The sequence below is a fragment of the Ranitomeya imitator genome, chromosome 2 (genome assembly GCF_032444005.1).
Source record: "Ranitomeya imitator isolate aRanImi1 chromosome 2, aRanImi1.pri, whole genome shotgun sequence".
Lineage (NCBI taxonomy): Eukaryota > Metazoa > Chordata > Amphibia > Anura > Dendrobatidae > Ranitomeya > Ranitomeya imitator.
This window is the reverse complement of record NC_091283.1, coordinates 259624052-259647757: the sequence shown is the minus strand read 5'-3', so window position 1 is coordinate 259647757 and position 23706 is coordinate 259624052. Positions and strand designations below refer to the sequence as shown.

General features: G+C 41.1%; 1 protein-coding gene across 1 annotated transcript in view; it reads left to right on the top strand.

Annotated features, from left to right (window-relative positions):
* The window catches only part of LOC138662993 (oocyte zinc finger protein XlCOF22-like), an 89324-nt gene extending 66738 nt beyond the window's left edge, over window positions 1–22586 (top strand). The window contains exon 7 of the mRNA XM_069749027.1: window positions 18516–22586. Coding sequence (XP_069605128.1) covers window positions 18516–19789 — 1274 coding nt within the window. The 3' untranslated portion in view covers window positions 19790–22586. The remainder of the gene's footprint in view (window positions 1–18515) is intronic.
* Window positions 22587–23706: the final 1120 nt, after the last annotated feature.

Sequence of the window (23706 nt, the reverse complement as noted above, 5' to 3'; positions counted from 1 at the left end):
ATGTAAAAGCGCCAAAACATAAAAAAAATTACATAAATGAGGTATCGCTGTAATCGTACTGACCTGAAGAATAAAACTGCTTTATCCATTTTACCACACGTGGAACGGTATAAACGCCCCCCCTAAAAGAAATTCAGGAATTGCTGGTTTTTGTTCATTCCGCCTCCCAAAAATCGGAATAAAAAGCGATCAAAAAATGTCATCTGCCCGAAAATGTTACCAATAAAAACGTCAACTCGTCCCGCAAAAAACAAGACCTCATATGACTCTGTGGGCCAAAATATGGATAAATTATAGCTCTCAAAATGTGGTGATGCAAAAACTATTTTTTGCAATAAAAAGCGTCTTTTAGTGTGTGACAGCTGCCAATCATAAAAATCCGCCAAAAAAACGCTATAAAAGTAAATCAAACCCCCCTTCATCACCCCCTTAGTTAGGGAAAAATAATAAAATGCAAAAAAAAATCTATTTATTTCCATTTTCCCATTAGTGCTAGGGTTAGGGCTAGGGTTAGGGCTAGGGTTAGGGTTGGGGTTAGGGTTTCAGTTATAATTGGGGGTTTCCACTGTTTAGGCACATCAGGGGCTCTCCAAACGCGACATGGCGTCCGATCTCAATTCCAGCCAATTCTGCTTTGAAAAAGTAAAACAGGGCTCCTTCCCTTCCGAGTTCTCCTGTGTGCCCAAACAGTGGTTCCCCCCAACATATGGGGTATCGGCGTTCTCAGGACAAGTTGGACAACAACTTTTGGGGTCCAATTTGTCCTGTTACCCTTGGGAAAATAAAAACATAGGGGATAAAATATCATTTTCGTGGAAAAAAAAATATTTTTTATTTTCACGGCTCTGCGTTATAAACTGCAGTGAAACACTTGTTGGTTCAAAGCTCTCACAACACATCTAGATAAGTTCCTTGGGGGGTCTAGTTTCCAATATGGGGTCACTTGTGGGGGTTTTCTACTGTTTAGGTACATCAGGGGCTCTGCAAATGCAACATGACGCCTGCAGACCAATCCATCTAAGTCTGCATTTCAAATGGCGCTCCTTCCCTTCCGAGCTCTGTCGTGCACCCAAACAGTGGTTCCCCCCAACATATGGGGTATCAGCGTTCTCAGGACAAGTTGGACAACAACTTTTGGGGTCCAATTTGTCCTGTTACCCTTTGGAAAATAAAAACATAGGGGATAAAATATCATTTTCGTGGAAAAAAAAATATTTTTTATTTTCACGGCTCTGCGTTATAAACTGCAGTGAAACACTTGTTGGTTCAAAGCTCTCACAACACATCTAGATAAGTTCCTTGGGGGGTCTAGTTTCCAATATGGGGTCACTTGTAGGGGGTTTCTACTGTTTAGGTACATCAGGGGCTCTGCAAATGCAATATGATACCTGCAGTCCATTCCATCTAAGTCTGCATTTCAAACGGTGCTCCTTCCCTTCTGAGCTCTGCCATGCACTCAAACGGTGGTTCCCCCCCACATGTGGGGTATCAGCGTACTCAGGACAAATTGGACAATAACATTTGTGGTCCAATTTCTCCTGTTACCCTTGGGAAAAAAAAATTGCGGGCTAAAACATAATTTTGTGGAAAGAAAAAATGATTTTTTAATTTTCACAATGCTACATTCTAAACTTTAGTGAAACAATTGGGGGTTAAAAGTGCTCACCACACATCTAGATAAGTTCCTTTGGGGGTCTTCTTTCCAAAATGGGGTCACTTGTGGGGGGTTTCCACTGTTAAGGCACGTCAGGGGCTCTCCAAATGCGACATGGCGTCCGATCTCAATTCCAGCCAATTTTGCATTGAAAAGTCAAATGGCACTCCTTCCCTTCCGAGCTCTGCCATGCGCTCAAACAGTGGTTTATCCCCATATATGAAGTATCGACGTACTCAGGACAAATTGCACAACAACTTTTGGGGTCCAATTTATCCTTTTACCCTTGGGAAAATAAAAAATTTGGGGCAAAAAGATCATTTTTTGTGAAAATTAATAAAAAAAATTTTTTTACGGCTCTACATTATAAACTTCTGTGAAGCACTTGGAGGTTCAAAGTGCTCACCACACATCTAGATAAGTTCCTTAGGGGGTCTACTTTCCAAGATGATGTCACTTGTGGGGGTTTCCACTGTTTAGGCACATCAGGGGCTCTCCAATCGTGACATGGACTCCGATCTCAATTCCAGCAAATCTTGCATTGAAAAGTCAAATGGCGCTCCTTCCCTTCCGAGCTCTGCCATTTGCCCAAACAGTGGTTTACCCCCACATATGGGGTATCGGCGTACTCAGGACAAATTGTACAATGACTTTTGTGGTCCAATTTCTCCTGTTACCCTTGGTAAAATGAAACAAATTGGACCTGAAGTAAAAATTTTGTGAAAAAAAAGTTAAATGTTCAATTTTTTTAAACATTCAAAAAATTCCTGTGAAGCACCTGAAGGGTTAATAAACTTTTTGAATGTGGTTTTGAGTACCTTGAGGGGTGCAGTTTTTAGAATGGTGTCACTTTTGGGCATTTTCTGTCATATAGACCCCTCAAAGTCACTTCAAGTGTGAGGTGGTCTGTAAAAAAATGGTTTTGCAAATTTTGTTGCAAAAATGAGAAATCGCTGGTCAACTTTTAACCCTTATAACGTCCTAACAAAAAAAAATTATGTTTCCAAAATTGTGCTGATGTAAAGCAGACATGTGGGAAATGTTGTTTATTAACTATATTATGTGATATAACTCTCTAATTTAAGGGCATAAAAACTAAGAGTTTGAAAATTGCTAAATTTTCATAATTTCCGACAAATTTTTGTTTTTTTCACAAATAAATGCAAGTCATATCGAAGAAGTTTTACCACTATCATGAAGTACAATATGTCACGAGAAAACAGTGTCAGAATCACCAGGATCCGTTGAAGCGTTTCAGAGTTATGACCTCATAAAGTGACAGTGGTCAGAATTGTAAAAATTGGCCCTGTCACTTAGGTGAAAACAGGCTTTGGGGTGAAGGGGTTAATGGGTCTAGTTTCCCAAACGGGGTCACTTGTGGGCGGTTTCCACTGATTAGGCACATCAGGGGCTCTCCAAACGCGACATGGCGTCCGATCTCAATTACAGCCAATTCTGCATTGAAAAAGTCAAACGGAACTCCTTCAATTCCAAGCTCTGCCATGCGCCCAATCTGTGATTTACCCCCACATATCGGGTATCGGCGTACTCAGGACAAATTGCACAACAACTTTCGTGGTATAATTTCTTCTGTTGCCCTTGTGAAAATATGAATTTGTGGGCGAAAAGATCATTTTTGTGTAAAAAAAATTCGATTTTTTTTTTTTTTTTTTTTTTTTTTTTTTTTTTTTAATTTTTATTTTCACGGCTCTACGTTATACACTTCTGTGAAGTACTTGGGGGTTCAAAGTGGTCACCACACATCTAGATAAGTTCCTTAAGGGATCTAGTTTCCAAAATAGTGTCACTTGTGGGGGTTTTCCACTGTTTAGGCACGTCAGGTGCTCTCCAAACGCGACATGGCGTCCTATCTCAATTCCAGCCAGTTGTGCATTGAAAAAGTCAAACGGTGCTCCTTCTCTTCCAAGCCTTGCCGTGCACCCAAACAGTGGTTTACCCCCACATATGTGGTATCGACATACCGTATATACTCGAGTATAAGCCAACCCGAGTATAAGCCGACCCCCCTAATTTTGCCACAAAAAACTGGGAAAACTTATTGACTTGAGTATAAGCCTAGGGTGGAAATGCAGCAGCTACCGGTGAATTTCAATAATGAAAATAGATCATTATTTCCCCATAGCTGTGCCATATAGTGCTCTGCACCGTTCATATTTTCCCATAGCTGTGCCCCATACAGTGCTCTGCACCGTTCATTTTGTCCCATAGCTGTGCCCCATATAGTGCTCTGCACCGTTCATTATTGCCCTATAGCTGTGCCCCATATAGTGCTCTGCACCGTTCATTATTGCCCTATAGCTGTGCCCCATATAGTGCTCTGCGCCGTTCATTATTGCCCTATAGCTGTGCCCCATATAGTGCTCTGCACCGTTCATTATTGCCCTATAGCTCTGCCCCATATAGTGCTCTGCACCGTTCATTATTGCCCTATAGCTGTGCCCCATATAGTGCTCTGCGCCGTTCATTATTGCCCTATAGCTGTGCCCCATATAGTGCTCTGCACCGTTCATTATTGCCCTATAGCTGTGCCCCATATAGTGCTCTTGCACCGTTCATTATTGCCCTATAGCTGTGCCCCATATAGTGCTCTTGCACCGTTCATATTGCCCCATAGAAAACTCTGCCCCATATAGTGCTCTGCACCGTTCATATTGCCCCATAGAAAGCTCTGCCCCATATAGTGCTCTGCACCGTTCATTATTGCCCTATAGCTGTGCCCCATATAGTGCTCTGCGCCGTTCATTATTGCCCTATAGCTGTGCCCCATATAGTGCTCTGCACCGTTCATTATTGGGAACACAGCTATAGTAGGAATTAAAACATAACCTTTATTAGGTACGAAGTAAAATACTCAAAAACAACAAATAATGTCACCCCAAAACAAACGAAAATATAATGATATTAAATGATGTAACCTGTCAGGTAAGATATCACTTATGGGTGATACCAATATAAACTAATAGTGAGGACAGTCATAATAAATTGTGAAATGTACTGCCCCACATTCTCAAGATACCTCTAGTGAATGACAAAAGCACGTAAATGCAAAAAATGTTCAGCCAGGTAACCTTGTGTGTATAGGTATTGGCAGGTATCAGAAAAATAAATGCGCGGGAGGGGGGTAAGACAAATACGGTAGAAATCATATACAGTACCAATATTTAAAACAGGAATGATCTCACCAATTGCCGTGACTCAGGTCAGTGTAGCCCATGGTTTGCTGAGAAGGAAAAATCCATGAAGCAGCGATGTAAGGAGACAATACCCTGTCGATCCCTAAGAGGGCTAACCATAAGCCTATATCCCCAAACTCCCGCCCTTACAAGGGCAGTCCACAGCTACCCCTGAGCAAAAATCATGCCCTGCACTCTCCCTGTAAGAATGTCCCGACGCGTTTCTTTGCAGGCCGTATCATCAGGGGACTTGCCTGCCTGGGAGCTAAAGTGCACGAGTGCTATGATAGAGGACAAAGGAACCTGCCACCCTCCATGTTACTCTGAGGAGAGTGGGAGGAGTAAATACGTCCACTTAAATAATCTGGTGAGAGACATGATTAACCAATCACGTGCTTAGCATAAGACATGTGATCCTAATAAACATGAGCAAGAACTTAATACAAAGAAATGTAGCCAAACATTCACCGTTCATTATTGCCCTATAGCTGTGCCCCATATAGTGCTCTTGCACCGTTCATTATTGCCCTATAGCTGTGCCCCATATAGTGCTCTTGCACCGTTCATATTGCCCCATAGAAAGCTCTGCCCCATATAGTGCTCTGCACCGTTCACTATTGCCCTATAGCTCTGCCCCATATAGTGCTCTTGCACCGTTCATATTGCCCCATAGAAAGCTCTGCCCCATATAGTGCTCTGCACCGTTCATTATTGCCCTATAGCTGTGCCCCATATAGTGCTCTGCACCGTTCATATTTCCCCATAGATGCTCTGCACCGTTCATATTGCCCCATAGAAAGCTCTGCCCCATATAGTGCTCTTGCACCGTTCATATTGCGCCATAGAAAGCTCTGCCCCATATAGTGCTCTTGCACCGTTCATATTGCCCCATAGAAAGCTCTGCCCCATATAGTGCTCTTGCACCGTTCATATTGCCCCATAGAAAGCTCTGCCCCATATAGTGCTCTTGCACCGTTCATATTGCCCCATAGAAAGCTCTGCCCCATATAGTGCTCTGCACCGTTCATTATTGCCCTATAGCTGTGCCCCATATAGTGCTCTGCACCGTTCATATTTCCCCATAGATGCTCTGCCATTGTCGCTGCTGCTGCTGCTGCAGTAAAAAAAAAACAAAAAAACACATACTCACCTCTCTTGCTTGCAGCTCCCGGCGTCCGGTCCCGGCGTCTCGTCCCGGCATCTCTGCACTGACTGATCAGGCAGAGGGCGCGCGCACACTATATGCGTCATCGCGCCCTCTGACCTGAACAGTCAGCGGAGAGACGTCGGGAAGATGGAGTGGCGCCCGGCGGCTGGAACGTGGACAGGTGACTATGCGATACTTACCTGGTCCTGGCGTCCGGCTCCTTCCCCCGCACAGCTGTCTTCGGTGCCGCAGCTTCTTCCTCTATCAGCGGTCACCGTTACCGCTGATTAGAGAAATGAATAGGCGGCTCCACCCCTATGGGAGGTGGAGCCGCCTATTCATTTCTCTAATGAGCGGTCCCACGTGACCGCTGATAGAGGAAGAACTGCAGCACCGAAGACCGTGGGATGGCAGGGGGAGCGCCAGGATCGCTGGGACTAGGTAAGTATACCTCAGCGTCCTCTCCCCCTCACCCGCCAACCCTACCGCCGACCGTGACTCGAGTATAAGCCGAGAGGGGCACTTTCAGCCCAAAAATTTGGGCTGAAAATCTCGGCTTATACTCGAGTATATACGGTACTCAGGAGAAATTGCACAACAAATTTTGTGGTTCATTTTCTCTTTTTACACTTGTGAAAATAAAAAAAATTGGATCTGAAGTAAAATGTTTGAAAAAAAAAGTTAAATGTTCATTTTTTTCTTCCACATTGTTTCAGCTGCTGTGAAGCACGTAAAGAGCTAATAAACTTCTTGAATGTGGTTTTGAGCACCTTGAGGGGTGCAGTTTTTAGAATGGTGTCAAAATTGGGTATTTTCTGTTATGTACACCCCTCAAAGTGACTTTAAATATGAGATGGTCCCTAAAAAATGGTTTTGTAAATTTTGTTGTAAAAATGAGAAATTGCTGGTCAACTTTTAACCCTTGTAACTTCCTATCAAAAAAAAAATTTTGTTTCCAAAATTGTGTTGATGTAAAGTAGACATGTGGGAAATGTTATTTATTAACTATTTTGTGTGACCTATCTCTCTGATTTAAGGGCATACAAATTCAAATTTGAAAATTTCAAAATTTTAAAAATTTTCGTCATAATTCCGTTTTTTTCAGAAATAATCGCAAGTAATATCGAAGAAATCTTACCACTAACATACTTCATGTTAGTGAAAAAACACTCTCAGAATCAGCAGGATCCGTAAAAACGTTCCAGAGTTATAACCTAATAAAGTGACAGTGGTCAGAATAGTAAAAATAGGCTCGGTCATTAAGTACCAAATTGCCTCTGTCACTAAGTGGTTAAATAGGGGTACGCTGGTATAGTAGTTGTCATACAGATTGTAGCCTTTTTGTAATAATGGAGTTATCAGCTCCCAAATGATTTTTCCAGATGTCCCCAGATAAGTAGGGCATCCTGGTGGGTTTAGTTGGCTATCTTTCCCCTCATAAATACGAAAAGCTGATGAGCATCCGGTTGAACGCTCGCACATTTTATAGAGCTTTATGTCGAAACTTGCCCTCTTAGAAGGAATAAATTGCTTGAGGTGCAGTCTTCCTTTGAATTTTTCAAGGGACTTATCAACGGAAATTTTTTTTGTTGGGGTGTAGAGCTTTAAGAACTGTTCTGTCAAGTCTTCGATGATGGGTCTGATTTTGAATAGTGTCATGTTCTGGGGCATTCTGGGCAGGCATCAACGATTGTCGTTAAAATGCCAAAATCTCATGAGCATTTCATAACGTGTCCTACTATAGGAAAAAAATGGAGACACAAAGCGCAAAATAGGGTCTTATCCTCTAGATAACCACGAGAGCTTTCTTAGAATTGCTCACCTGATTTTGTTGAATGAAAAGCATGTAGCGATTTTGGCTGCTGCAGATCCACAAGCCGATCAACGGCCGTATGACAATATAAACTGTCCAGGAGTTGTGGGTTAAATCCGTGCTGCCTTAATGAAGAAGTTCCAAGGATAATACATTTAAAAGGTGGTTTATTCAACGCGTTTCAAGGTCAGTGCGACCTCTTCTTCAGGAAATTCCACATACAACATACAGATACAACGTGCTTACATTGTTTAAATACCAAGTATAAGTTGACAGCACAACACCCTCTTCTTCTTTTTTTTTTTTTTTCCTTCTTTTTTTACAAAAGGTTAATACAACTTTGTCGACAAAGAATTCATTGAAGGGTAGTCTTGCATTAATTTATATTTACAGGATAACATTAAGTTAAAAGAGATGGTAATCAGTTGGTTAAGTTAATCGATTAAATGTCTCTTCAATGAAAAAAGAAAAAAACACAGAAAAAAAAAAAAAAAAAAATAGCTGATAAGAACCTGTGAGGTGAGATTCCCCAGTTACCAAGTTCTGCTGCATAATGCACAGGCTACTGAGCCACACCATTCATTTCTTTGCGTATAAAAGCTATTGATTATTAAATTTGAATTCCACCTTAAACAAAAATGTATTATTAAAAAAAGAAATCTTTTATTATTAAAACAACTACTAAAAAAATAGATCTATATATGTATAAATTCCTGGACTGGTTGTCTCTATTTCCTTTTTATTTCCTTTTTGGGGGTGTTCCATTCTATAATATCGGGATTGAGATACAGCAAAAAGTCTGTTTGCTGCTGTAGACAAGAGGGAAAACAAAAAAAACAAAACACCACAGCAACATTGGAAGTAATTTAACTCAATTGGGAGCAACATGGCGCTGAGCTCCAAACAAAAACATATGTCCACACTCCAATCCAGGAGATCGACACCATCAACCACATCAGGGGGCTATATACACACTAGGCTAATTATTTACTAAATATATTTCTCATGAATTAGGATATATAGATTACATTATAAAAAATAAATAATTAAATAATTAAAAACATTGTTCATATCGAGGGGCAATAAATACATCAACCTAATTATTTGATCATTTTCATGAATTAAACATATATATATAGGTTAGCATTTATAAAATATAGAGATCACAAAAACAATTCTGTATATATAATACCAAATTAAATGAAAGCCTCAGTGATCTCATTCAGACCCTGCGGTTTCAAGCTCCCTAGTTTGTGCATCCAATACACCTCCTTTCTATTTAATTTCATGGTTCTGTTGGGAACTTTTTCAGGGATGTGATCAATGGAACTGATTTTTAAATTATTAAAATCCTTATTATGTATAAAAGTGTAATGTCTAGATAGTCCATGGGTAAGGAGGCCCTTTTTTATGTTGTGCCTGTGTGAATTTAACCGTAGATGGAGTGGTTGAGTGGTTCTACCAACATACTGTTTGCCACAAGGGCACTCAATTACATAAATTACATATTCTGAATTGCAATTCAGAAAATGAGAGATCATAAATTTTTCTTTGGTGGCAAAAGAGATAATGCTGTCTGCTTTATGTTTGATGCTTTGGCAGCATAGACAGTTTTTTGATCCACATTTATAAATCCCTCTGATTGTGTTGGTAATATGGTTATCCCTTGGATTGTTTAAGGGTTTCAGGCGACTCGGTGCTATAATATTCCTGATGGTAGGTGTTCTGCGGAAGGTAATCTTAGGATTTCTAGAGAGAACTTTACTCAGAACGGGGTCATTTAATAGAATGTACCAGTTTTTTTGCAGAACATCACGTATTTCTTTATGTTCATTGTTATACTGTGTTATAAAATTCATCTTGTGATCTCTATATTTTATAAATGCTAACCTATATATATATATATATATATATATATATATATATATATATATATATATATATATATGTTTAATTCATGAAAATGATCAAATAATTAGTTTGATGTATTTATTGCCCCTCGATATGAACAATGTTTTTAATTATTTAATTATTTATTTTTTATAATGTAATCTATATATCCTAATTCATGAGAAATATATTTAGTAAATAATTAGCCTAGTGTGTATATAGCCCCCTGATGTGGTTGATGGTGTCGATCTCCTGGATTGGAGTGTGGACGTTTGGAGCTCAGCGCCATGTTGCTCCCAATTGAGTTAAATTACTTCCAATGTTGCTGTGGTGTTTTTTTTTGTTTTTTTTTTTGTTTTCCCTCTTGTCTACAGCAGCAAACAGACTTTTTGCTGTATCTCAATCCCAATATTATAGAATGTAACACCCCTAAAAAGGAAATAAAAAGGAAATAGAGACAACCAGTCCAGGAATTTATACATATATATATATTTATCTATTTTTTTAGTAGTTGTTTTAATAATAAAATATTTCTTTTTTTAATAATACATTTTTGTTTAAGGTGGAATTCAAATTTAATAATCAATAGCTTTTATACGCAAAGAAATGAATGGTGTGGCTCAGTAGCCTGTGCATTATGCAGCAGAACTTGGTAACTGGGGAATCTCACCTCACAGGTTCTTATCAGCTATTTTTTTTTATTTTTTTTTTCTGTGTTTTTTTCTTTTTTCATTGAAGAGACATTTAATCGATTAACTTAACCAACTGATTACCATCTCTTTTAACTTAATATTATCCTGTAAATATAAATTAATGCAAGACTACCCTTCAATGAATTCTTTGTCGACAAAGTTGTATTAACCTTTTGTAAAAATAGAAGGAAAAAAAAAAAAGAAGAGGGAGTTGTGCTGTCAACTTATACTTGGTATTTAAACAATGTAAGCACGTTGTATCTGTATGTTGTATGTGGAATTTCCTGAAGAAGAGGTCGCACTGACCTTGAAACGCGTTGAATAAAACCACCTTTTAAATGTATTATCCTTGGAACTTCTTCATTAAGGCAGCGCGGATTTAACCCACAACTCCTGCACAGTTTATAACGTGTCCTAGGAAGAACATCAGAAAACATTGGGGTGGCTTGAACAGGGCGGTTGGACCAATAGGACCTAATGCTCGTTTTTTTAACAAGCCCCATAGCGAATGTAAGTCCTAAAAATGATTTCATTTCTAGGACATTAGCTGGTGTCCATAAATTTGACCTAACATGATAGGATCATGGATTCTGGCTGATGATTCAGTACACATATAAATTTGTTTGTAGGATAATATGCTCTAGCAAGCTATCTGTCAGAAACAAATTTAAAAAAAGTAGCTGGTCCCAAATTTTCCACCTCCACATTTATACCAGGAATGGCATTACAATTAGGGATGAATGGAGTAGCCGAATCCGAAGCCTCCCATCTGGGAAATGCTACATCAAGAGGCAAAGCCCCTTGGACTTTAATGTGCACCAATTCACGAGCACTAGGGACAGCGCTAGTACTGGGCATTGTTCCCTGAGTTGGATACATTTCTCCAGAAGCGCTATTTGTCCTTCTTGTTGTACTGGTCCTTGTGTGTGAGGATGGACCAGAATCACTGCTCATTTCTGAGCTATCACTGTCGCTGCTACTAAAGCCCTTGAAATCCACATCGCCATCTGACACTGCACTTTCTTCACTGTCAGAAAATAAAAGTGCATAAGCCTCCTCTGCACTATAATACTGACGGGCCATTTTATTCGGGTTTTTTTCCCGGAAATAGAAAACTCTGATGTGACTGACGTGACGCAACCAAATTATTGGGGAGACAGTTGAGAAAAGTCTAATACTTTAGCCTAACCCTAACTTTAGAATAAACCCTAACCTTAGCCTAAAAGTAACCCTAACCCTGACAGTAACCCTACCTTAATCCTAACATTAACCCTAACAGTAACCCTAACTGTAGCCTAACAGTGACCCTAACGGTAACTCTAACTTTAGCCTAACAGTAACCCTAACTTTAGCTCCAACACTAACCCTAACTATAGCACTAACCCTAACATGCCTTATCTGTTTGTTTTTTTTTACTTTATAACAAGATCGCTGACTAACACAGCTGTTGCCAGCAGCACTTCTAACACTGTTTCTCCTCTAATCTCTCACTGACAGGAGATCTGAGGAGAAGCAGCGTTTTTATGATGCAGATCGCATGGGAAAGTTCGTTGCTACAACCAACTTTTCTAGTGACTTATCGCATTGGCTGGTGTGACGCTGACTTCATCAGGACCTGAACCAATCAGGTCTCGATGAGGTCAGGGGTTACAGTAAGAACAAAGCTCTGCTAGGTCCCACGTTTATCTACTGCTGGTGGTCACGAAGCGCTTGAGTTAAGGGTACCATCATTTCTGTCCAGGCCTATTTCATGAGTTATATATATACTAGCTATTGAACCTGTTCTACGCTTGGGTGGCGAGCATTTATATTGGTATATGGTCTCCATCCTGGTATGTGCTGCTCCATCCTGCGTCCCTATCCTGTCATGTGCTGCTCCATCCTGCGTCCCCATCCTGTCATGTGCTGCACCCATCCTGCGTCCCCATCCTGTCATTTGCTGCACCCATCCTGCGTCCCCATCCTGTCATGTGCTGCACCCATCCTGCGTCCCCATCCTGTCATGAGCTGCACCCATCCTGCGTCCCCATCCTGTCATTTGCTGCTCCCATCCTGCACCCCCATCCTTTCATGTGTTGCTCCCATCCTGCGCCCCCGTTCTGTCATGTGCTGCTCCCATCCTGCTCCCCCGTTCTGTCATGTGCTGCTCCCATCCTGCGCCCCCGTTCTGTCATGTGCTGCTCCCATCCTGCTCCCCCATTCTGTCATGTGCTGCTCCCATCCTGCACCCCCGTTCTGTCATGTGCTGCCCTATTCTGTCATGTGCTGCTCCCGTCCTGCGCCACCGTTCTGTAATTTGCTGCTCCCATCCATATGCCCCATACGCTGCTCCATAAAGGTTTATGGCCCCCATAAAATGCTCCATAGTATATGCCCCGTACACTGTTCCATAAAGGTTTATGGCCCCCATAAGATGCTCCATAGTGTATGCCCCCGTACACTGCTCCATAAAGGTTGATGGCCCCCATAAGATGCTCCATAGTGTATGCCCCTGTACACTGCTCCATTATGGTTTATGGCCCCCATAAGATGCTCCATAGTATATGCCCCGTACACTGCTCCATTATGGTTTATGGCCCCCATAAGATGCCTCATAGTGTATGCCCCGTACGCTGTTCCATAAAAGTTTATGGCCCCCATAAGATGCTCCATGGTATATGCCACCGTACACTGCTCCATTATGGTTTATGGCCCCATAGGATGCTCCATTGTATATGCCCCCATACACTGCTCCATTATGGTTTATGGCCCCCATAAGATGCTCCATAGTGTATGCCCCGTACGCTGTTCCATAAAGGTTTATTGCCCCCATAAGATGCTCCATACTATATGCCCCCGTACACTGCTCCATTATGGTTTATGGCCCCATAAGATGCTCCATACTCTATGCCCCCGTACACTGCTCCATTATGGTTTATGGCCTCATAAGATGCTCCATTCTATATGCCCCCGTACACTGCTCCATTATGGTTGATGGCCCCCTTAACCTGCTCCATTCTATATGCCCCCGTACACTGCTCAATTATGGTTGATGGCCCCCTTAACCTGCTCCATTCTATATGCCCCCGTACACTGCTCCATTATGGTTGATGGCCCACTTAACATGCTCTATTCTATATGCCCCCGTATGCTGCTGCAATATACAGTGCCTACAAGTAGTATTCAACCACCTGCAGATTTAGCAGGTATAATAAGATGCAAATAAGTTAGAGCCTTCAAACTTCAAACAAGAGCAGGATTTATTAACAGATGCATAAATCTTACAAACCAAAAAGTTTTGTTGCTCAGTTAAATTTTTATAAATTTTAAACATAAAAGTGTGGGTCAATTATTATTCAACCCCTAGGTTTAATATTTTGTGGAATAACCTTTGTTTGCAATTACAGCTAATAATCGTCTTTTATAAGACCTGATGACCTGATCAGGCCGGTACAGGTCTCTGGAGTTATCTTGGCCCACTCCTCCATGCAGATCTTCTCCAAGTTATCTAGGTTCTTTGGGTGTCTCATGTGGACTTTAATCTTGAGCTCCTTCCACAAGTTTTCAATTGGGTTAAGGTCAGGAGACTGACTAGGCCACTGCAACAACTTGATATTTTGCCTCTTGAACCAGGCCTTGGTTTTCTTGGCTGTGTGCTTTGGGTCGTTGTCTTGTTGGAAGATGAAATGACGACCCATCTTAAGATCCTTGATGGAGGAGCGGAGGCTCTTGGCCAAAATCTCCAGGTAGGCCGTGCTATCCATCTTCCCATGGATGCGGACCAGATGGCCAGGCCCCTTGGCTGAGAAACAGCCCCACAGCATGATGCTGCCACCACCATGCTTGACTGTAGGGATGGTATTCTTGGGGTCATATGCAGTGCCATCCAGTCTCCAAACGTCACGTGTGTGGTTGGCACCAAAGATCTCGATCTTGGTCTCATCAGACCAGAGAACCTTGAACCAGTCAGTCTCAGAGTCCTCCAAGTGATCATGAGCAAACTGTAGACGAGCCTTGACATGACGCTTTGAAAGTAAAGGTACCTTACGGGCTCGTCTGGAACGGAGACCATTGCGGTGGAGTACGTTACTTATGGTATTGACTGAAACCAATGTCCCCACTGCCATGAGATCTTCCCGGAGCTCCTTCCTTGTTGTCCTTGGGTTAGCCTTGACTCTTCGGACAAGCCTGGCCTCGGCACGGGAGGAAACTTTCAAAGGCTGTCCAGGCCGTGGAAGGCTAACTGTAGTTCCATAAGCCTTCCACTTCCGGATGATGCTCCCAACAGTGGAGACAGGTAGGCCCAACTACTTGGAAAGGGTTTTGTACCCCTTGCCAGCCTTGTGACCCTCCACGATCTTGTCTCTGATGGCCTTGGAATGCTCCTTTGTCTTTCCCATGTTGACCATGTTTGAGTGCTGTTCACAAGTTTGGGGAGGGTCTTAAATAGTCAGAAAAGGCTGGAAAAAGAGATAATTAATCCAAACATGTGAAGCTCATTGTTCTTTGTGCCTGAACTACTTCTTAATACTTTAGGGGAACCAAACAGAATTCTGGTGGGTTGAGGGGTTGAATAATAAATGACCCTCTGAAAAGACTTTTCACAATTAAAAAAAAAAAATAAACAAAGAAATAACATTCTTTTTTGCTGCAGTGCATTTCACACTTCCAGGCTGATCTACAGTCCAAATGTCACAATGCCAAGTTAATTCCAAATGTGTAAACCTGCTAAATCTGCAGGGGGTTGAATACTACTTGTAGGCACTGTATATATAAAAAAAAAAAAAAAAAAAAAACATACTCACCTATCGTCGCTGGGCGCCGAGTGCTGGGGGGCCTGAGCAGGCGGGGACACCGGCGCGCTGTGGGGGTCAGGTGCCTGTATCGCCGCCAGCTCAGGCCCCCCAGCACTTACTATATTCACCTGTCCTCCGTTCCACCGCTGCGCGCCGCCATCTTCCTCTGGCTGTGACTGGTCAGTCAGAGGGCGGCGCCGGCGCGCATTAAGCGCGTCATCGCGCCCTCTGAACTGAAGGTCACAGGCCGAGGACCGGGAAGATGGCGGCGCGCAGCGGTAGAACGGGGCCAGGTGAATATAGCTCATACTTACCCTCCTGGCGGTCCCTGCTTCTCTGTTGGAGATCGTGGTGTGCGTTCAGTGTTAACGCATACCGCGATCTCCCGGGAGCGTCACTCTGTGAAGCCCAGACTGCGCCGGCGCTTGCGCAATCTATAAAGGCTTCGGACAGAGTAACGCTCCCAGCGTTATATTATAGATATAGACACTCAAAAAAGAGGCAGCACTCCATAGTTTAAGTGAAAAATGTGGAAGGTTTAATCGACCCACATAGCCGGGCGACGTTTCAGCTCCATCTGAGCCCTAGAGTACTAGAGTTGTGTTGTTCCTTTTTTCTACTATGTCTGGAAATTTTTGCACACTGCATATTACTTATATTTTGATTATTTGTGTACTCAATTATTCTAAGCCATTTTTTGGTAACATGAATGAAAATTCCATGGGCTCAGATGGAGCTGAAACGTCGCCCGGCTATGTGGGTCGATTAAACCTTCCACATTTTTCACTTAAACTATGGAGTGCTGCCTCTTTTTTGAGTGTCTGTAAACTTGCTGCAATCGCTGGACTGGTTGCTTGAGGCCCTGCACCTGAAGATAAGTACTAGAGTTGTGCTGTTCCTTTTTTTCTACTATCTATATATATATATATATATATATATATATATATATATATATAATGTGTGTGTGTGTGTATATATATATATATATATATATATATATATATATATATATATATATATACATATATTTAATTTTTTTGCAATGTCTCACTTTAATTTGTTCATTTTCATAGATTTTTGATTTATTATTACTTTTGTCAGATTCAAGTTATTTCTGTGACCATTGTGGGTTTTTCTGTCATTAAATGGTAGATGTACCATCAATTTTGACCACGTATGTAGGAGGAGTGAATACTTTGATTCCACAGCCACTTTCTGGAAATTAACACGCAGTGGATGTTGGAGAGTGAAAATTACACATTTGCTATTTTATTACCCAGCACATAATGCCCAGATTGTGCTCCAGGAGACACACACTGCAAATTAAGTGGATTCTTCTCACTATAATATTGGTAAATACAGGGATCCTAAATGTTGTTTGAGCACACTGCAAGACTCAGAAGTGAGAGCGGATTGATTTATAGAAACTCTGTAGCTTTTCAACAGCTTTTGATCCACTAATAGTGTGGGAACCTCTGTTTTTCCATTGACAGATGATGGACCTGAGTGGGGACTTGTTTTTGTGAGATGAGAATTGGTATTGTTTTCGCCTACATAACATTGATTGGTTTCTTTTATTCGATATTTCTTTTAGACTGTGACTGTTATTGTCTTGGTAAATACATTTTTTTACATACAGTACAGACCAAAAGTTTGGACACACCTTCTTAAAGATTTTTCTGTATTTTCATGATTATGAAAATTGTAAATTCACACTGAAGGCATCAAAACTATGAATTAACACATGTGGAATTATATACTTAACAAAAAAGTGTGAAACAACTGAAAATATGTCTTATATTCTAGGTTCTTCAAAGTAGCCACCTTTTTGCTTTGATGACTGCTTTGCACACACTTGATGAGCTTCAAGAGGTAGTCACCGGAAATGGTATTCCAACAATCTTGAAGGAGTTCCCAGAGATGCTTAGCACTTGTTGGCCCTTTTGCCTTCACTCTGTGGTCCAGCTCACCCCAAACCATCTCGCTTGGGTTCAGGTCTGGTGACTGTGGAGGCCAGGTCATCTGACGTAGCACCCCATCTCTCTTCTTGGTCAAATAGCCCTTACACAGCCTGGAGGTGTGTTTGGGGTCATTGTCCTGTTGAAAAATAAATGATGGTCCAACTAAATGCAAACCGGATGGAATAGCATGCCGCTGCAAGATGCTGTGGTAGCCATGCTGGTTCAGTATGCCTTCAGTTTTGAATAAATCCCCAACAGTGTCACCAGCAAAGCACCCCCACACCATTACACCTCCTCCTCAATGCTTCACGATGGGAACCAGGCATGTAAAGTCCATCCGTTCACCTTTTCTGCATCGCACAAAGACACGGTGGTTGGAACCAAAGATCTCAACTTTGGACTCATCAGACCAAAGCACAGATTTCCACTGGTCAAATGTCCATTCCTTGTGTTCTTTAGCCCAAAAAAGTCTCTTCTGCTTGTTGCCTGCCCTTAGCAGTGATTTCCTAGCAGCTATTTTACCATGAAGGTCTGCTGCACAAAGTCTCCTCTTAAAAGTTGTTGTAGAGATGTGTCTGCTGCTAGAACTCTGTGTTGCATTAACCTGGTCTCTAATCTGAGCTGCTGTTAACCTGCGATTTCTGGGGTGACTTGGATAAACTTATCCTCAGAAGCAGAGGTGACTCTTGCTCTTCCTTTCGTGGGGTGGTCCTCATGTGAGCCAGTTTCTTTGTAGCGCTTGATGGTTTTTGCCACTGCACTTTGGGACACTTTCAAAGTTTTCCCAATTTTTCGCACTGACTGACCTTCATTTCTTAAAGTAATGATGGCCACTCGTTTTTCTTTACTTAGCTGCTTTTTTCTTGCCATAATACAAATTCTAACTGTCTGTTCAGTAGGTCTATTAGCTGTGTATCCACCAGACTTCTGCTCAACACAACTGATGGTCCCAATCCCATTTATAAGGCAAGAAATCCCAATTATTAAACCTGACAGGGCACACCTGTGAAGTGAAAACCATTCCCTGTGACTACCACTTGAAGCTCATCAACAGAATGCCAAGAGTGTGCAAAGCAGTCATCAAAGCAAAAAGGTGGCTACTTTGAAGAACCTAGAATATACAGTAACACATATTTTCAGTTGTTTCACACTTTTTTGTTAAGTACGGTATATAATTCCACATGTGTTAATTCATAGTTTTGATGCCTTCAGTGTGAATGTACAATTTTCTTAGTCATGAAAATACAGAAAAATCTTTAAATGAAAAGGTGTGTCCAAACTTTTGGCCTGTACTATAGCATCCTATTTTTATGGACTGTTTAAGTAGAATTGTTCAATAATATAAAACTCAAGGATATTATGTTAAAAAAATGTTTTTTATCTTAGCAGATGACTGTACCAGGAGATCAGAGGGACAGCTGACATCTTCAATTTTTAAATTTGATGATCTTGAGATCCTACAAGATACAACTGAAGTGATTGCTATTACTCAAGATATATCATCATCCATTCGCAGCAAAGATCTGTCATCTGATCCTATGAAACAGGTCCCATCCTCTGATTCATTACTGACTACTAAGGAAAATCAAAGTCACAAAAGAGGCATTAAAAAACAAACTGCTCCTAAAGCAAAGAAGTCATTTTCATGTTCAGAATGTGGGAAATTTTTTAACAAGAAATTACATTTTTTTAAACACCAAAGAACTCACACAGGAAAGAAACCTTTTTCCTGTTCAGAATGTGGGAAATGTTTTAAGCGTAAATCAGATTTGGTTAGTCACCATAGAACTCACACAGGGGAGAAGCCTTTTTCATGTTCAGAATGTGAGAAATGTTTTAAGCGTAAATCAGATTTGGTTAGTCACCAGAGAACTCACAAAGGGGAGAAGCCTTTTTCCTGTTCAGAATGTGGGAAATGTTTTAAATGGAAAAAGCTTCTTGTTAGTCACCAAATGACTCACACAGGAGAGAAGCCTTTTTTGTGTTCAGAATGTGGGAAATGTTTTACCAACAAATCATATTTAGTTAGACACCAAATAACTCACACAGGAGAGAAGCCTTTTTCGTGTTCAGAATGTGGGAAATGTTTTAACCACAAATGGCATCTTGTTACTCACCATAGAACTCACACAGGGGAGAAGCCTTTTTCCTGTTCAGAATGTGGGAAATGTTTTAAATGGAAAAAGATTCTTGTTACTCACCATAGAACTCACACAGGGGAGAAGCCTTTTTCCTGTTCAAAATGTGAGAAATGTTTTATCCAGAAATCAGATTTGGTTAGTCACCATAGAATTCACACAGGGGAGAAGCCTTTTTCCTGTTCTGAATGTGGGAAATGTTTTACTTGGAAAGGGAATCTTGTTAGTCACCAGAGAACTCACACAGGGGAAAAGCGTTTTTCGTGTTCAGAATGTGGGAAATGTTTTATCTGGAAATCAGATTTAGTTAGACACCAAATAACTCACACAGGAGAGAAGCCTTTTTCGTGTTCAGAATGTGGGAAATGTTTTAACCACAAATGGCATCTTGTTACTCACCAGAGAACTCACACAGGGGAGAAGCCTTTTTCCTGTTCAGAATGTGGGAAATGTTTTATCCGGAAATCAGATTTGGTTAGTCACCAGAGAACTCACACAGAGGAGAAGCCTTTTACATTTTCGTAATGTGGGAAATAATTTACTTGGAAATCAACTGGTAATAAACATCAGAGACGTCACATAGGGGAGAAGCCTATTTTATGTTCATAATGTTGGAATAATTTTAACCAAAATTGAATCTTCTTAAATGGGTTGTCTATGGTCATTCCTCATGTTTGCTGACGAAAGGATAAAACTAAACTTATTAATTTCAAATATAAAACTATACCCATAATTCACCCCCTGAAGGCTAGTCAGTAGGCGACTAATAGAAAAAACATGTACCCCACAGTTCAGTATATAGGGTGAGGTGACGTATACACACTCTCCAAGCCTCTCATTTCTATGGGTTTCATCGTCCTCACCAATGGCGACTCATCAGGAGACTATTTAATATTGACCTATATTCAAGTGAGACTAGAAAAAAAAAAACTAAAATCATGTATCATGTTATCCGAAACAGTCAGAAAACAAGCCACATATTGGCAGATCCCAGACCTCAAACTATATACTTTGTAAGTTTATAAACCACTCGAGTGTCAGGAATACAGGAATAGATAGTATGTGAAAATACAGTATAATTCTTGTATTTTTCTCCTATAGGGACTGCTCTAGTTTGGTATTGTAACAGCTGTTAATTAGTAGTGCAGACAAATTGTCCTAGACTAAACTCCGTTTTCAGACGGCCCAATATGTACCACTCAGGGAAAACTTACCTGCTCCAAAGATCAATAGCAGCTTCTAACTAATGGCCATGCTGCGGTCTGTCAAGCAATGAGTGCAATATCGTTATAAAGACTAGGGATGTGGGCAATCATAATGTCTGGAAGATCCTCCCTTCCTTTGAGGTGCTGTCACGATACCCGGGTATTAATGCTGCAGGGGAAACTGCACCCAGCAGCAACAGAGCTGGACCAGAAACCGGGTAACTAACATGAACACCAACGGGACCTTTCACATGAGACAGAGTGACCAGGTAAAGCAAAAGGACCTACGATCATGTGACAGAGTGGGAGGCGGTCAGGTGGCGGAGCCAGATGCTGGGGAAACAGAAGGGACAAGCATAAAAGAATAGTGAAACAAGCCGAGGTCGTAGCCAGGAGATTACAAGCCCCCTCCAAAAAATGCCTCCATTCTTCAAAGGCCAATTTAATTGCCAACAATTCCCTGTTGCCGACATCATAATTTCTCTTAGCCAATGAGATTTTTTTTAGAGAAAAAGGCACAGGGTTTAAGGTTAGTAAGGGTGGACGGGCCCTGAGACAACACTGCCCCCACCTCCGATGCGTCAACCTCTATAGTAAAAGGTCTCGACGGATCGGGTTGTATCAGCATGGGGGCTGAAACAATACATTTCTTCAGTGGCTGGAAGGAATTTTTTGCGGCTTCGAACCAATTTTTCACCTCCGCCCTTTTAGCGTGAGGTCCATTAAGGGTTTCACCGCCTGCGAAAACCCTTTAATGAACTTCCTATAATAGTTAGCAAAGCCCAGAAATCGCTGCAACCCCTTCAGGTCATGAGGTTGTACCCAATCAGAAATGGCCTGAACCTTCCCCGGGTACATGCGGAACCCATCCCCAGATACAATTAATTCCAGAAAAGACAGTTCTTGCATAAAGAATGAACACTTCTCCAATTTTGCGTATAAATGGTTCTCCCGGAGTCTCACAAGAACTGTCTGAAGATGGTGTAAGTGAGACTGACTGTCCTGAGTATATCAAGATGTCATCCAGGTAAATGACAACATAGCACCCAATCAGGTCAGAAACAACAACATTAATACAATTCTGGAACACAGCAGGGGCGTTAGTGAGACCGAAGGGCATAACCAAATTTTCAAATAAGCCCTCGGTAGTCAGAAATGCTGTTTTCCATTCATCTCCCTCTCGAATCCTTATCAGGTTATAAGCTCCTCGTAAATCTAGCTTAGAAAACCATTTGGCCCCAGTGAGTTGATTACATAAATCAGGTATCAGAGGAATAGGATACGTGTTTTTCACAGTAATCTTATTCAGTTCCCGAAAGTCGAGGCACGGTCGCAAACCACCATCTTTTTTCTTCACAAAGAAAAACCCCGCTGCGACGGGTGAAACAGAAGGCCGAATATGCCCCTCTCAGTGATGTACTCTTTCATGGCTTGGGGCTCAAGCCCATACAAATTGTATAAACGAGCCTTGGGTAATTTGGCTCCTGCGATTAAATTAATAGCAGAATCACCGGGTTGATGTGGTGGAAGCGCCTCGGCCTCACTTTCGGAAAACACGTCTTCGAAATCTTTCGGGTACTCCGGAATACCCTCCAGACCGACAGACGACACAGATACAGACTTTATTGGGTTAACAAACGGTCCCAGGTTACAACATGGACCATTACCCTTACATCTCCATTTAGTAATCTCCCCCGCTACCCAATCAATGGCATGATTGTGGCGTTGCAGCCAGGGCATTGAGAAACAGAGAAAGAGCAGACAAGACTAAACTCCGGAACGGATCTTGACACAATGTTGCTGTGACCCTAAAAACGTAATTGTGGCGTTTTCATTTTTTTATCGCAACACGATTGGGATAATTCTTTATTTATATTGATAGATGAAGCAATTCTGAACGCGGCGATACCAAATATGTGGATGTTTTTGATTTTTTTTTATTTATTTATTTATTTTGAATGGGGTGAAGGGGTGATTTGAACTTTTATATTTTTTTTATTTTTTTAATATTTTTTTAAAACATTTTTTGTTTACTTTTGGCATTGTGAAGACATACAGCATTGTATCTTAATTAAACCAGATGACTATTTTTAGCAAATAAAGAATAATCGAATGTTATCTTTATGTTGGCTTTAAAATTGTTAGAGAAGGGATTTCTAACCTACTCAGGTGTTGTCTGTCTTAGGTACCCAAGCGACGAAGCAGTAATCAGAGAGATACACGCTCGTTGTCTCTCCAAATAGTCTCTGGTCTTTATTTTCAGGGCTGATCTTTTTAAAGCCCAAGATCAAAAGGAAATATAGAGTTACATAATAAATTGGCAGAAATATAAGTTATACAATGGGTTGTCAAACACATCCTGGGATACAATATAGATTACATGAGAAGAATGTGGGGGTGCTTCCCACACATCTGCGCTCAATATGAGATTTTGGCTGAATATTCAGGATTTTTGGGTGGTTTAAGACAAAAACAGACATATAGCGTTAATCTAGAAATAAACCACATGTCCTTGACCAATTATGAGAAATGTTGACCACTGCTTTGTGGAATGTCCGGGAAATCGTCCACAAGGAGAGACAGATGATAACTAGGACATAGGACCTCTTGCACAATACTTAGTATTTTTCTATTTTATTCACAATAGAGATTAACCATTTCTTTAACAACTCCCCTCTTTTTATCATCTGATCTAGCTTGCCCTAGCTGATCCCTTCCTGTTACTCAGGTCTGAAAGATAACCATACTTCATGAAATACATGGCTTATCCCGTGTATATCATGGGATACCGACATGCTGTGTATCCATTTAAATTATACTTGTGGGTCAGACCTTCTGTTCCTTCTAACCCTATTTCTGTCAAGGGATTATTATGAGGGGATGATATAGATAAATTTTTATGACATAGAAATATAGACATTTATATTAATACTAGATGGTGGCCCGATTCTAAAGCATCGGGTATTCTAGAATATGCATGTCCACGTAGTATATTGCCCAACCACGAAGTATATTGCCCAGTCACGTAGTATATTGCCCAGCTACATAGTATATTGCACAGCGACATAGTATATTGGCCAGCTACATAGTATATTGCCCAATCACGTAGTATATTGCCCAGTCACGTAGTATATTGCCCAGTCACGTAGTATACAGCACAGAGCCACGTAGTATATTGCCCAGCCACGTAGTATATTGCCCAGCCACGTAGTATATTGCCCAGTCACGTAGTATATT